The following is a 14,461-nucleotide window of genomic DNA, read 5'->3' as shown; positions in this document are numbered from 1 at the left end:
CCCTGGGAGGGAGCCATGGCAACACTTGCGGCCTTCCCTGGAGGGGACGCGCCTGTCCCCCATGGCCAGGCCACAGCTTCCACCCACCATGGGAAGCCTCAGTTCCTTGCCAGCAGCCAGGTGCTGGCACAGACAGACATCCCATGGGCTTCCCTGGCCTGCTGTGCGTGCAAGGCCTTGTGGGGAGGGCAGAGGGCTGAGCTTCAGCCTGAGCCACAGCAGGCCATGAAGCACCATGGAAACAACTTTCTGCTTGCAGAGGGAGCTGTGGCCTCCGATTTCCGCCACCTGTCAACAGCCCCATGACTTATTCCTACGGCAAGGTGGTTTATGACTCCGGCACAACACGCGTCGTGGGTGGCATGGGTGCCGCAGAAGCAGAATGGCCCTGGCTCGTCAGCATCCAGCACCCATGGGTTCCAGGCCTTGGACATTGGTGTGGAGGGTCCCTCATCACTGCAGACTGGGTCCTCACAGCAGCCCACTGCTTCGACAAGTTTGAGTAAGGAAGAGAAGGGAATGGGGACATCCCCACAACACCAGCAGGTGCCCTGTCAGCAGCATCACCTGCTACTCCCATGCCCTTTCCTCTCAGGCAGCCAGGCTGCCACACTGCTCAGGAAAAGCCTAGGCTCCTGCCAAGGCTTCCTAGCAGCCTCCAGCTTGACATTCCCCCAGCCTAAAACGTGCCAGGGCACTCACACCTGCCAGAGCACTGCTCCCTCACTGCCTTTCCAAGCCAAGGTCTGGCAACTGCTGGGCTGCTGTGACTCCCTCTCATCCCTCTCTCCATCTCCTTTCCAGTAACATCAGCATGGTGTATGTGTTGATTGGGGCCACCCAGTTGACTCAGCCGGGCCCTGGGGTTCAAGTGCGCAATGCCAAGAAGGTGGTGGTACACCGCAGCTACAGGCGTAAGGACTACAGCTACGACATTGCCCTGATGCAATTGGACCGTCCTGTCCTGTGCAGCTCCTACATCCAGCTGGCCTGCCTGGCTGAGCCCACTCTAAGAGTCTCAGAGTTGAGAAACTGCTGGGTGGCTGGCTGGGGAGCCACTACTGCAAGAAGTGAGTTCCAAGAGCGACTTCTGGGCCAGCTCAGCACACTGGGGATAGGTTTTGGGCTTCCCCACAGCAGAGACCAAAGCCAGGCTGCAAAATGTATACCCCTGCAGAGATGGGCCTGCCCTAGGGAAAGGGATGTCCCGGACAGGGAAGCAGAACCCTCATGGGGTTGCTGGGAGCTTATTCCTTTCTCTGCTCACAGGTCTAGATTCAGCTGATCGCCTTCAGCAGGCCAAGGTCCGGCTCATCGATCTCCAGCTCTGCAACAGCAGTGACTGGTATGCAGGAGAAGTCCATCCCTACAACTTGTGTGCTGGTTACCCACAGGGCACCATCGACACCTGCAAGGTAGGAACGTGCCACAAGCCACTCAGCACCCAGCAGCACCAGCAGCCAGGGCAGCACCAGCCCAACACAGCCCAAGCCCTGCTTTGCCTGGCCACTCATTCACCCTCCCGGCCCCAGCTCTCCCCCCAACTGCTGTGGGGGCTTCCCACACACTCTCCACCCACACCTGCCTGCGCAGGGCTCCTCTTGTGCCAAAAGCCCAGAAAGCCCAGCTAGCCCAGCTAGTGCTCCTGGCAGTGTAGAGGTCCAGGTGCCAAGGGTCCATCTTCTGCATATCCAGGAGTGCTCTGCAGATAGGACAGAGAGAGAGCCCTACCCTCTAGGCCCCCATGCCATTCACAGCCAAGTTCTGGAGGTCCAGCCTCTGAGCAGAGCTTTTCTCTGCCCAGAATACAGCTCTGGCAGGGGCTGTGAGAGAGGAGGAGACAGCCCCAATGCTGGCTGGTGCCACCAACACCTTAAATCCTCTGTGTTCTGCTGCAGGGTGACAGCGGTGGTCCTCTCATGTGCCAGGACAACAACGCTGACTACTGGTGGGTCATCGGACTAACCAGTTTTGGGGAAGGCTGTGCCAGACCAAGGCAGCCTGGAGTCTACACCTCCGTTCAGCACTTCTATGACTGGATTGATTACAACATGCGTATAAACAGTTAAAAGTGCTCCTTGAGCAGCAGGACAGGCAGGATCCAGGGCAGGCTACAGTGCACCACAACTGTTTCCTGCTGGGGCAATGCCTGCTGATCCAAAGGCAGCCTCAGGGTCAAAAACCTGCTCTGTCCTGACCACACTCCTCTCCTCTGTGCATGCACACACACACTGGAGTTGATTTAGTTGTTGAAATAAAGTTACCTTTGTTCTCAAAGAACCATCTTTTCAGTGCAATTCCAACTCCTGGGTAAGACAAGAAGTGCCATGCTCAGCACCTGCAGAATGAGCCTGGTGCCACAAAGGGACAGAGTGGCTCCAAAGAGCTCCAAAGTGCCTGGTCAGAGAGGAAAGTGCTCTGAGCCACCATGGGCTGGAGGAACCTGGTACATCAAGTCTAGCAAGAGCATAGGACAAAAGCAGATACCTTGGGGGGAATGCTCAAATACACATGGGCTGCTGATTAGGACCTGGTGAGAGTCTGGACTAAGGGAACAGATCTGGGACACTCCCAAGCTTGACAAGGGAAACTCCTGGCTCCTGACTGGAGTGCCAGTGCCCTAAGGCAGAGCCAGATTTCACAGGCAGCAAAGGGGGATTGATGTGCCAGGTGGTCACACTTCACAGATACTCAAAGGAAGAGCTGGGGTCATTCTGGAAAGAGGAACCTGGCAGAAACAGTAGGAGAAGACACCAGGAATGCCATGGAAGGCCAAGGTGAGTGGGCCAACACCAGCTGCAACACCAAGGGTGTTCACAGGCATGGCCAACCTGTGAGCCAGGAGAAATGATGTGTGGGCTTGGCTCCATATTTGGGAGGAGATGAGGACAGAGAAAGGGAGGAGTTGAGGAAGATGAGAGGGCTGTATAAGCATGGCCGATGGAGAGAAGGAGCAATCAAAGAGCCAGCTGCAGAGACACAAACTGCAGCTTGGTGTGCTGGTTTGCCTGAGGGCTCTAGATAATCACCACAGGATGGGAAAGAATCTTCCTATCTTAACTCACTAATTAACAAATCATCTATAAACTGTACAAATTTGCACCAAATTTTTATTCCCTTTTCAAACTTTGATACTGTTGGATGGGGAATGGGGGGGAATGGTAGAGGCTCCTGGAATGCCATGGGGGTAGACTTGTTGAAGGCAGTTTTCACCTGTCTTTTATTGGTGAAGGAAGTGAACATTGACTTTCTCCATCTAATGGAATGGTTCAAAATGCCTCGGGCTGGGTCTCACTCCGCCTGCTTCACATACTCTTCTTGGCTTCAAGAGATGTCTTAAAGAACCTAGAAACAAAAAACCACACTTTCCACACAGGAGGTAATATAAAGGCTCATCTTTATTGGAGGCCTCCAGTAGCAGACATGGCAAATGACCATAGAATTCCTCCCCTACATGAGGTGAGTACAGTTTTATAAGCTTAGTAAATTAGCATATTTGACAAAAATCACCAATTAGGACCACACCTGGTGAAGTAATTTCTTCATCTGTTCAACAGTCTCTAAATCCTCCTCCACCCAGATGGAAACTAAACTTTGTTTATGAAAATGGGTCTCAGCTGTTTCCAGCCTTGGTTTCCTAGAAGAACTGTAGTACACAGTAGAGATAATTCATGCTGTGTATGTATATAAAATCTTGTGAGATCCAACTTATGTCTTTGACCACCCTGGCTGGGAGCAGAGTCTTATTTCTATTCAATTAGTTCCTGGACATCGTTCAGATAATATCAAGTCTATTAATGTAAGAATGAAACCTTCCCAGGCCATGAGCGCCGATTTCCCAGGAATGCCTGAGCCGTTCATGAGAACTTGCACCTGGGGAGATTGCATCTACCAGCTCAAGCACTGGCACCACTCCTGTTACACATGAAAGAAGACTATTGGCTATTTCAGAGAAGTCCAGACAGCCATCCGGACTTCTGGACTGGCTTTAGTATACTTCTGCATCTGTATGGTCCTAGTTCTACATGTGAAGGGACACAGAAGAACCTTCCATCATTTCTGCCTCAGGCAGAATAAACGGGATCTAAGCCGCATGAAGCGGTTGGGGTGAACCTCTGAGGAGACGCTGGCACTCTGTCAGTCGAATCCAGGTTCACCCGGCACTGACTTCCGGGGTTGACGCGGCCTTGGCTGTGGTGGTTTTTCGAAATTCTTGTTCTTGATCTAATAAAACTTTGTTAAATTTGTTTTATAAATATGGCTGCCAATTTCATAATTTATAACAAGAAACAATATAGATTAAGGGGGCTTATACTCTCCAGGGCTTGGAGGTCAGAAATATGTTTTGTCCTTCAACTTAGAGAAAAGGTAGGGAAAAGTACTGGGAAAACTAACCACAGATACAACAACAGGCTACAGAGCTACAAATATATGTGTAAAGAATACAGAGAATATATAAAAGAGAAAAGGCAAAAAACAATCGAGCATCGGAAGTCCAATGGAGTTCTGTCTCACAGCAGGTGGCACTCTTCCATTTGTGTTAATCAAGATGGGCTGTGCTGAGAACAGCCATCCCCCATCTGTACTGGTCCCTGCCACCCTGGCATAAGCTTCTTCAAATATTTCCTGAAGTAAATTTCAGGGGCTGCCTGAGTGAAAGAGTGTCAGTCAGGGCTGGGCATGCCCATTACCCTGTCCAGTGAGCAAACCAGCTTACAGTCACCCAACCATCCTGGAACAACCTTATTGTGCTGTCTTGGTAAATTCTTGTGCTGCCCAAACAATTTCTCCCAGTTCTGCGCAACCTCAGCCACAGACATCTCCTCACCTAAATAAACCAGGGGTATTTCCCATCACATCAAACACCTCGAGGCATGTGAAACCCCTTTCTGAAGGAGTCTCTTGTGAAGAAGGGACTTCCACCCCCTTCTGAGTGTGCCCAGGGACCCATTGTGTGGCACAAGGGTCTCCCTGTGTCTGTCTCCAAAAGATTTTGAACAGAGACTCAAGTGCCCTAGCAGAGACTTAGGGCCCCCCACCTCACACCTTACAGGAGTCTCCACAACTCCTCTGTGGCCATCTTACACTGATCATGCTGTGCACACCTTCTCCACCTCTACCAGTGACTTCACCAAATCTGCATGAAATGCCACAGCAATAGAGAGGCTCAAATGCACCCTTATAATTTACACAGAATCTGGACATGAAGTTGTAACACTCCCCACTTGGTTCCTTCCTGCTCTACAGATCCCAGGTGAACTCAACAGTATCTGCTCTGAAGGACAGAGGCTCCAGCAGTACTGCCCTTGGGTCCCATCTGGGCTGCCAAAGTGCTGAGGAAACTCCCCTGTGTGACCATTCCAGAGGCACAGGTGGCTCCAACAAGCCTGTGGTTGCCCTGTTTAATTCCCTACCCACACCACTCTCACCCAGTCAGAGCAGGTTTCCATACCCATTCAGCCTCAGGATTCCCCCAGCAGACTCACAGATGTCACGTTCCATAAAGAGCCACCAGCTCCTGCTGCAGCGCTCAGTGTCCATTCAAATCTTGGCCAATGCCACAGCTCCCTGTGCCCTCTCTTATGCAAAGCATGGGCACTTCACAGCCTCTGGTCCCAGGCTGCTGCCAGCCAGAGCTCAATCTGCAGCTGGCACTGCAGCTGCACACCCAGCTCCCTGCCCCAAATGGATTCCTCAGCCGCTGCCTGCCCTGGGGACTGCACAGCCTCATCCTGCAAGAACAGAGACCTAAAGAAAGCAGCAGAGAGCCTTCTTACAAGGGCAGGTCCTAAAAGGACAAGGGACAATGGCTTTACAGTGACAGAAGGTAGCTTTGCATGAAATATTGGGAAGGAATTCTTGACTGTAAGGCTACTGAGGTACTGGCATCCCAGAGCAGCTGTGGACGCCTGTTTTTCATATAAGCAGGGTCAGCACAGAAGACACAGACACCAACTTCAGGAACAAATGTCGTTTACTGTAATTTGAAACTGCAAAGAATTGTAAATGGATAAGAAAACAGGACAAAAAATCATTATCAAATATTTATAAAAGGACAAGAGAGGCAATCCATCTAATCATTAGTATATAAGACTGCCTACAGTGATGAAGAAAGACACATCACAAGTTACCCTAAGCCTTGACCATCACCCAGGCCTGCCCATCAACTGGGGGGAAGCCACTGTCATAGTGAAGGACTGGGGAACCACAGAGAGCAACTGGGAAATCCTGCGGGTACTTTCCCCTACAGGATGTGAGGTTTCTGACTGTCTGTGAGAGGTCACCGTTTTATACTGTGGAACAAGCAAGATACCAAAACTTCTAGCGTGGTAACATATGGCTTAATTCTGCTACCGGGATGCTCCCAGGGCCTGGGAGGGCTCCAGGACAAACCAACAAATTTGTCTGTGATCCCATACTCCCAAAATAAGGCCTGATGTGTCCTTGTCCAGTTCCTACATATGGAAAGATAAATCCATGTTTCAACAAGTGAGCAGATATAGATAACATTTGTTTTGAAGGTCCATCTAGTGGCCAATCTTGGCAAAAAGGCCTGTTGTTGAGGCCTCAGTCAGGGCCTGTTGAACAGGACTTACTACTTAAATGCCCCATCCCTCAAAGTGTACAAGGACAGCTTCTGAATCAGACATGTACACTGTGGACAACTGAGTCTAGTGCAAGCTATTCCACCATGCCCTCCAAGGCAAGGTGGTCAGAGCTAGATGATCACCAAGGTCCCTTCCAGCCCAAACCATTCCATGGCTCCTCAATTAGATGTTGCCCCTCCCCCAGTGGGGCCTGTGCCACAGAACCCCCCAGGGCCCAGAACATGGAACCCACCTCTCTGTGACATCAGCCCCAGGGCCGAGGGCACCACGGGCAGCGCGGCTGTTGCAGGCACTGCGGCTGTGGCTGTGCTGCTGCACGGAGCTCTCAGTACTTGCAGCTGACACGTGCCTCTGGCAGCCATGAATTGGCTCAGCCTCCTCGTCCTGCTGACTGTAGCTGGAATGGCACATGGGACATGGGATAACTGTGGGTAAGTGGCCCCAAGCCCTGGGAGGGAGCCATGGCAACACTTGCGGCCTTCCCTGGAGGGGACGTGCCTGTCCCCCATGGCCAGGCCACAGCTTCCACCCACCATGGGAAGCCTCACTTCCTTGCCAGCAGCCAGGTGCTGGCAAAGACAGACATCCCATGGGCTTCCCTGGCCTGCTGTGCGTGCAAGGCCTTGTGGGGAGGGCAGAGGGCTGAGCTTCAGCCTGAGCCACAGCAGGCCATGAAGCACCATGGAAACAACTTTCTGCTTGCAGAGGGACCTGTGGACTCCGAGCTGTGGTGTCGGACTATGGCCTCATGACGTACTACTACGGCGACATGGCTTATGAATCCGGCACAACACGCATTGTGGGTGGTGCTGGTGCCCTGCCAGGGGCCTGGCCCTGGATTGTCAGCATCCAGCACCCATGGATTCCAGACCCAGGGCATCTGTGTGGAGGGTCCCTCATCAGCACACAGTGGGTCCTCACAGCAGCCCACTGCTTCGACGAGTTTGAGTAAGGAAGAGAAGGGAATGGGGATATCCCCACAACACCAGCAGGTGCCCTGTCAGCAGCATCACCTGCTACTCCCATGCCCTTTCCTCTCAGGTAGCCAGGCTGTCACACTGCTCAGGAGAAGCCTGGGCTCCTGCCAAGGCTTCCTAGCAGCCTCCAGCTTGACATTCCCCCAGCCTAAGACGTGCCAGGGCACTCACACCTGCCAGAGCACTGCTCCCTCACTGCCTTTCCAAGCCAAGGTCTGGCAACTGCTGGGCTGCTGTGGCACATGTCTCTACTCCCTCTCATCCATCTCTCCATCTCCTTTCCAGTAACATCAGCCTGCTGTACGTGGTGATTGGGGCCACCCAGTTGACTCAGCCAGGCCATGGGGCACAAATGCGCAGTGTCAAGCAGTTGGTGATACACCAGTACTACAACCCTGATGACATGAGCTATGACATCGCCCTGCTGCAATTGGACCATCCTGTCCAGTGCAGCCCCTACATCCAGCTGGCCTGTATGCCCGACACCACACTCAGACTGTCAGAGCTGCAAAACTGCTGGGTGGCTGGTTGGGGTGCCACCACTGCAAGATGTGAGTACCAAGAACAACTTCTGGGCCAGCTCAGCACACTGGGAGAAGATTTGGGTTTCCCCTCAGCAGAGGCCAAAGCCAGGCTGCAGGACATACACCTCTGCAGAGACAGGCCTGGCCTGCTCCCCAAAGGCAGGAAGCAGGGTCACAGTGCTCCAGTGCCTCTGCAGAGGCAAAGACAACGCTAGGGAACAGAATGCCTTCTCAAGTCAGGAGAGGAGAATGGGCAATGTGGTGCTTAGGGCTTATTCCTTTCTCTGCTCACAGCTCAAGATTCAGCTGATCACCTCCAGGAGGCCAAGGTCCAGCTCATTGATCTCCAGCTGTGCAACAGCAGTGACTGGTATGGAGGGGAAATCCACACCCACAACCTGTGTGCTGGTTACCCACAGGGCACCATCGACACCTGCCAGGTAGGAGCGTACCACAAGCCACTCAGCCCCCAGCAGCACCAGCAGCCAGAGCAGCACCAGCCCAACACAGCCCAAGCCCTGCTTTGCCTGGCCACTCATTCACCCTCCCGGCCCCAGCTCTCCCCCCAACTGCTGTGGGGGCTTCCCACACACTCCCCACCCACACCTGCCTGCACAGGGCTCCCCTTGTGCCAAAAGCCCAGAAAGCCCAGCTAGCCCAGCTAGTGCTCCTGGCAGTGTAGAGGTCCAGGTGCCAAGGGTCCATCTTCTGCACATCCAGGAGTGCTGTGTACAGAGAAGAGAGAGCGCTAATTTACAGGACCCCATACCATTCACAGCCAAGCTTCTGGAGGCTCCAGCCTCTGAGCAGAGCTTTTCTCTGCCCAGAATACAGCTCTGGCAGGGGCTGTGAGAGACAAGGAGACAGCCCCAGTTCTGGCTGGTGTGCCACCAACACCACCTTAATCCTCTGTGTTCTGCTGCAGGGTGACAGCGGTGGTCCTCTCATGTGCCAGGACAACAACGCTGACTACTGGTGGGTTGTCGGAATAACCAGCTGGGGGAAAGGCTGTGCTAGACCAAGGCAGCCTGGAGTCTACACCTCCACTAAGTACTTCTATGACTGGATCCTGGTCCACACAGGCGCAAACACGCTTGGAAGAGGTTCTCCAGCATCACAAACCTGGAGTAATTTTATGACGGTTCCCCCACCAACTCTGAAACCATGGCCAATACGTCCCATTCCCACTCTTAAGCCATGGCCAACACGACCCATTCCCACTGTTAAGCCATGGTCAACAATACTTCCTACTCTTAATCCATGGCCAATACAACCCCCTACTCCTAGGCCATGGCCAACACCCTTTCCCACTCAGAAGCCATGGCCAACACTGCCTCCCACTCATAAGCCATGGCCAACACTGCCTCCCACACCTCAGCCATTGCCAACACCACTTCCCACTCCTAAGCCATGGCCAACACTGCCTCCCACACCTCAGCCATTGCCAACACCACTTCCCACTCCTAAGCCATGGCCAGCACCCTCTCCCACTCCTAAGCCATGGCCAACACAACCCCCCACTTATAAGCCATTGCCGACACCAGTCCCTTCTCAAAAGCCTTGGCCAACAGCACCCTCCACTCCAAAGCCAACACCATCAGATGAGGCTAGCTCTTGCCCATTTCCACTCAACAAGCTGGTAGACTTCTTTACTAAGGTGAAGAAGCTCCTTCATCAGGTCCTTGGAGAAAACACAGCTTGAGCATCAGAACAGGCAGGATCCAGGGCACACTGCAGTTCACTGCAACCATCTCCTGCTGGGGCAATGCCTGCTGATCCAAAGGCAGCCTCAGGGTCAAAAACCTGCTCTGTCCTGACCACACTCCTCTCCTGTGTGCAGGCAAACACTGGAGTTTATTTAATTGTTGAAATAAAATTACCTATGCTCAAAGTGAATCAGCTTTTCAATGCAATTCCAACTCCTGGGCAAGACCCATTGGACACAAAGGGACAGAGTGGCTCCAAAGAGCTGCAAAGTGCCTGGTCAGTGAGGAATGTGTTCTGAGCCACCATGGACTGGAGGAACCTGGTACATCAAGCCTAGGAAGAGGATAGGAAAATATTTTTGTTAAGGATTCAGTATTGGTTTAAAACTCCTAGGAGGTATTACTGCCTCACTGTACTGAAGATAAATTCTTCCCATAGTAACCATTTGTGAGAAGTGTTGCTTTTTTTACAACACTGACACTTCTCCCATATGTCATTTCCCCCTCCCCTCAGTGGCAAAATAGGCATTGGGCTTTGCAGTACAGATACCAATGCTATTACTTTTATTTTTTCATTTATCTTGTCAAATTTTCACATCTTACCAGTGTCCGAAATGTGCTTTATTCTCTTAAAATCCTAATAGAAGAGGAAAAATTAGGGGAGGGAGTTCAAAATCCCACACACAGAGCACAGCTTGAGCTGTGACATTCATAAGCACAAGCAAGCCTAAATTTCCATACCTTGTGGTCATTTGGGGCTGAGGAAAGCTGAAGGTTCCCATGTCCAAGCTGGTTGCAGCCAGCCCTTATATCTTCTCTAAATCTACAGTTTCCATTTTAAACCATCCCCCCTGGCCCTATACAGAACCTAAGTTTAAACCAAGTAAACCAATCCTGTTACACCTTTAATCAATAGCCTGCTGAAACACACTTGCATTCAGTGGAAGTCACCCTTTGCATTATGCCTAGCACCAAAAAAGCCACCAGAGGGGAAAAGGAAAAAAAAATATTATGCCATGTATTATTTATGCCATGGCAGAAATTCCACCTGTCCTCCATCTCTAGAAGTACTACAATCCAAAATACTTTCCTGCCCACGTGCATTTAAAGCCCATGCCCACTCCCCACACTACTGCATTCCCCAGTAAACACTTCCGGCCTCCCCATCCAAATCACTGACAACGCACACAAGTGTAATTCAATCTATGCTAATTTTCCAATTAATTCAGTATTCTTCTCTCCAACATTCTAACCCCAGCTGACATGAAAAGCAGGCACCCATTTGTACACTGAGATGGTAGAACAGCTGAATGCTTAATGACCAAAGTCGCTCAATTCACTGATGATTATTAAATCCTAAAAAGGTTTCCAAAGTGAAAAGTTTCCAAAGTGAACTGTAGGGAGTTTCCCACCACACAAGCTAAATGTGAGACTATGAGCTTTATTTTAGAATTAGTGGAAAAACTTGCTAATGTTTAATTTTCTTCAAGGGAAATCGATGGTTTCAACAGACTCTAAAAATGCTTTGTTAAAAAATCTGATTAGTCATGCCTTACTCAGCTAACACTTAGCCCAAATTGAGTCTGTCCCCTGGAGCCCTTCCAGCTACTCACATGGCTGCTCTGCCAAACTGCCCTGTCTTGAGTCTGATATTTTCAAATCTGGTCCTTTCAATACTCCAGTCATCTGAGTGCAATGAAACCTTCAAAGACTGGATTTTCACCTGTGCTCAGAAATTAATTGCAGCTTTTCATCCTCAACCCTGCAAAGCAACACTCTTGCTCAATTAGAATATTTACCAGGAACTCATATATATAAAAAATGTGGAACTGAGCTGATTTTTTTTGCTTGGAACCAAAATTTCACCTGTGCTTCAAAAATCCCCACATAAGCTCCACTTTATGGCAACCTTGAGAGCATTTGATGAGTACATTGTTGACATTTTAGAAAGCAGGGCAGAGTTTTGTGATTGCCTACTACAAGGTTACATTGCACCCCTAGTTCTGCCAGGGTATAACCTATAATTTAAAAAAAAATAAAAACAGTAACCCAACAAAAGCTCTCAACCATGGGGAAACCCTGTGGTGATGTATTTTGAGGTGGTCTGTGGATTCTTTAGGTCATTGGATTCAACTGCTAGCCTAAGAGTACATTTGAGGCATATAACAGCACTCCCCTGAAATCCATGGTCTGTCAGGTCTGATTGTTTACACCATCCACATAATTGCATAAATTGCTTTCACTTCCTGTTCACTATATACAACTCAAAACAATCAAAGAACAGAGTTTGGGCATCATTAGCCCATATAACCTATTCCTTAGCACAAACATGTAAATATATTAATTAACATATTACTGCTGATTACTTAGGGCTTATATAATATAAGGGTAATGAATTCTATAATGGTTTGTGTTTGGAAAGAACTTTCAAGATCATCCTCTTCCAACCCCTGACATGGGCAGGGGCACATTCATTACACTAGATTGTGCAGAGCCCCATCCAACTTAGTCTTGAACACTTCCAGGGATGAGGCATCCATTCTCATCCACATCCATTCTCTTGAAAAGCTGTTTCAGTGCCTCACCATCCACCCTCACAGTAATTTTTTTTTCCTAATAGCTAATCTAAAACTATTTTAGTTTGTAGCTATTCCCCCTTTTCCTGTCACTACATTCTCTTGTAAATGATCTCTCTCTATCCTTCTTGTAGGCTCCCTTCAGGTACTGGACAGCCACTGAAGTTTGCAAAAATAGATTGCATAGAAGTCAATTTTATAAGTCTTCAGATAAGCAGGCAATGCACTGTAAACTTCACTGGTTTTCATTTTACCTGTTCAAGACAGGATACTAGACTTTATTTTCCCTGGATTTGAGTCCCAAACACAAAATCAACTTGTACCAATGAATTCTGTAAGAACCGGATCCAGTTACTTCTAGTAAAAGTCACTACTAAACTTTCACCTTTACTAACAGAACAAAAATATGCAGCAAAACAAAAAAGTCTCCTCACATGACAGAGGAACCTCTACAAAACCAACAATGTAAGCCACGTTCTACCTGAAAGAATCACTGCAAGATGCCCCTGTCCAGAGATGAAGGGAAGAGGACACCTGTTATCCTGCCAGACTAAAAGACACTGCTGCCCGAACTCACACTGTTTTGCTCTCTATGGCATGGAATGTCCTCTGCAGTGTTTCTGTAAGAAGCTGAATTCAGCATAATGTCTGCAAAAATTATTCCCATGAAGTAAAACAGTCATGAGAATCCTTTTGTTTCCATTGCACCTTGGAAAAACCTACAGACTAGGAGAGGAAAAAAATCACAACTCTCATAAAAGCATCCTCTCTGCAAAGATGAGTGGAAAACTCCAACGGCATCACTCACTGGAACTGCACTCTTACCAGTGTGTTGAAGTCAGAACTTGATGGAATACTTTTGTATTTTTTTACAAAACAAGTTTTTTTCCAAAAACACTTTTTTCTAATGCAATAGCAGTTTACATAAGTGATCCAGACATTTATGCTGTGATTAATACCCACAAAGAGTTGATTCCGTACATTTCAGTGACTCCATAGTCACAAACATGCCAAACTCCTTTAGCTCAGACATGATTTTAACCCAAACTAATACTAACCTTGCATATGACATCAAGGGGAAGTTACAGCTGTTGTCAGAGCTTCAGGCATCTCTATTCTGAAGCATTTAATCTTCAATGCCTAAGAGTGGAACTCTTCATGCTACCCACAAGGGCAAAACTGCTCCACTCAAAACCATGCTGACCTCTCTCTTTGAAGTTGCTTTATAATTTCAGGAAACTCAAGGCTTTGTAATGATATTAAGTCACCACACAGCCTCAGGCTGGTGGCGAGCTACAAGGTACTCTATTTTCTGCCCTCCTCTCTTTTACTTTTTCTATCTGTATGCCCCCCAAGTAGACATTAATTTTCATTGACAACTTCTATTTTGTGACTATAAAAGAAAGAGCATTTCTATGTTAGCCCCCAAAAGAGACAGACACTCTCCAATGAGAGAGCACAATAACATATCTGGAGATCAGAAGCATTTTTGGATTATGCTTGAAGACTTCAATATAGTTCCAAGAACAGATCTGTTCTACCAAAGCTTCATGGAGCAGCAGCATGGACAAGCATGATTCACGAGTGGCACAACTTATCAGCACACACCTTCTGTGTAGCCACACACAGGGGGATGAAATTGCCACTGGCTGCCTGACAAGTGCACAAACACCTTCTCACATCTCAACTCTGAAAGCAGAGATGTTTGAAAATGAAAAAATTTAAATTCTGACTTGAAAAGAGCTGTTAGCAATGTGGCTCAGACAAGAACAGCTCAAAAGGTCTTCCCTTGGTCAGGCACCAAGCTGGGTGAAGGCAAGGATTTGCACCAGTTCAGGAAAAGGGCGGGTTTTGTGGCTCACCTGGTGGAGGAGCCTCCACTGTTTGCTTAGGAAACCCCAGCAAGTGGGAGGCACAGAGCAGCTGTGGGATGGAGGACCCGGGAAGGGAAGTACTTGAGTTAGACATAGGAGATGTTGAAGGGAGATAAAGGACAAATCCAAAAGGAACCAGATTTTGGTATCATAACTATCTACAGCCATGTCTTCTTCCAGTGAGCCAAGCAAGGGT

The 14,461-nt window shown here is 49.2% G+C and overlaps 1 protein-coding gene across 1 annotated transcript; it reads left to right on the top strand.

Annotated features, from left to right (window-relative positions):
- The first annotated feature begins 212 nt into the window (after positions 1 to 212).
- LOC103821544 (acrosin-like) lies at positions 213 to 12,554 on the top strand. Its single transcript, XM_050973068.1, has 10 exons — positions 213 to 502; positions 805 to 1,070; positions 1,270 to 1,415; positions 1,899 to 2,064; positions 6,967 to 7,039; positions 7,314 to 7,556; positions 7,871 to 8,136; positions 8,404 to 8,549; positions 9,035 to 9,236; positions 12,526 to 12,554. Exons 1-10 carry the CDS (start codon positions 303 to 305, stop codon positions 12,552 to 12,554), a joined length of 1,737 nt encoding a protein of 578 aa, XP_050829025.1. The 5' UTR covers positions 213 to 302.
- Positions 12,555 to 14,461: the final 1,907 nt, after the last annotated feature.

The sequence above is a fragment of the Serinus canaria genome, chromosome 3 (assembly GCF_022539315.1).
Source record: "Serinus canaria isolate serCan28SL12 chromosome 3, serCan2020, whole genome shotgun sequence".
Taxonomy (NCBI): Eukaryota; Metazoa; Chordata; class Aves; order Passeriformes; family Fringillidae; genus Serinus; species Serinus canaria.
Note: the sequence above shows the minus strand (reverse complement) of the source record. Positions and strands in the feature narration are given on the sequence as shown.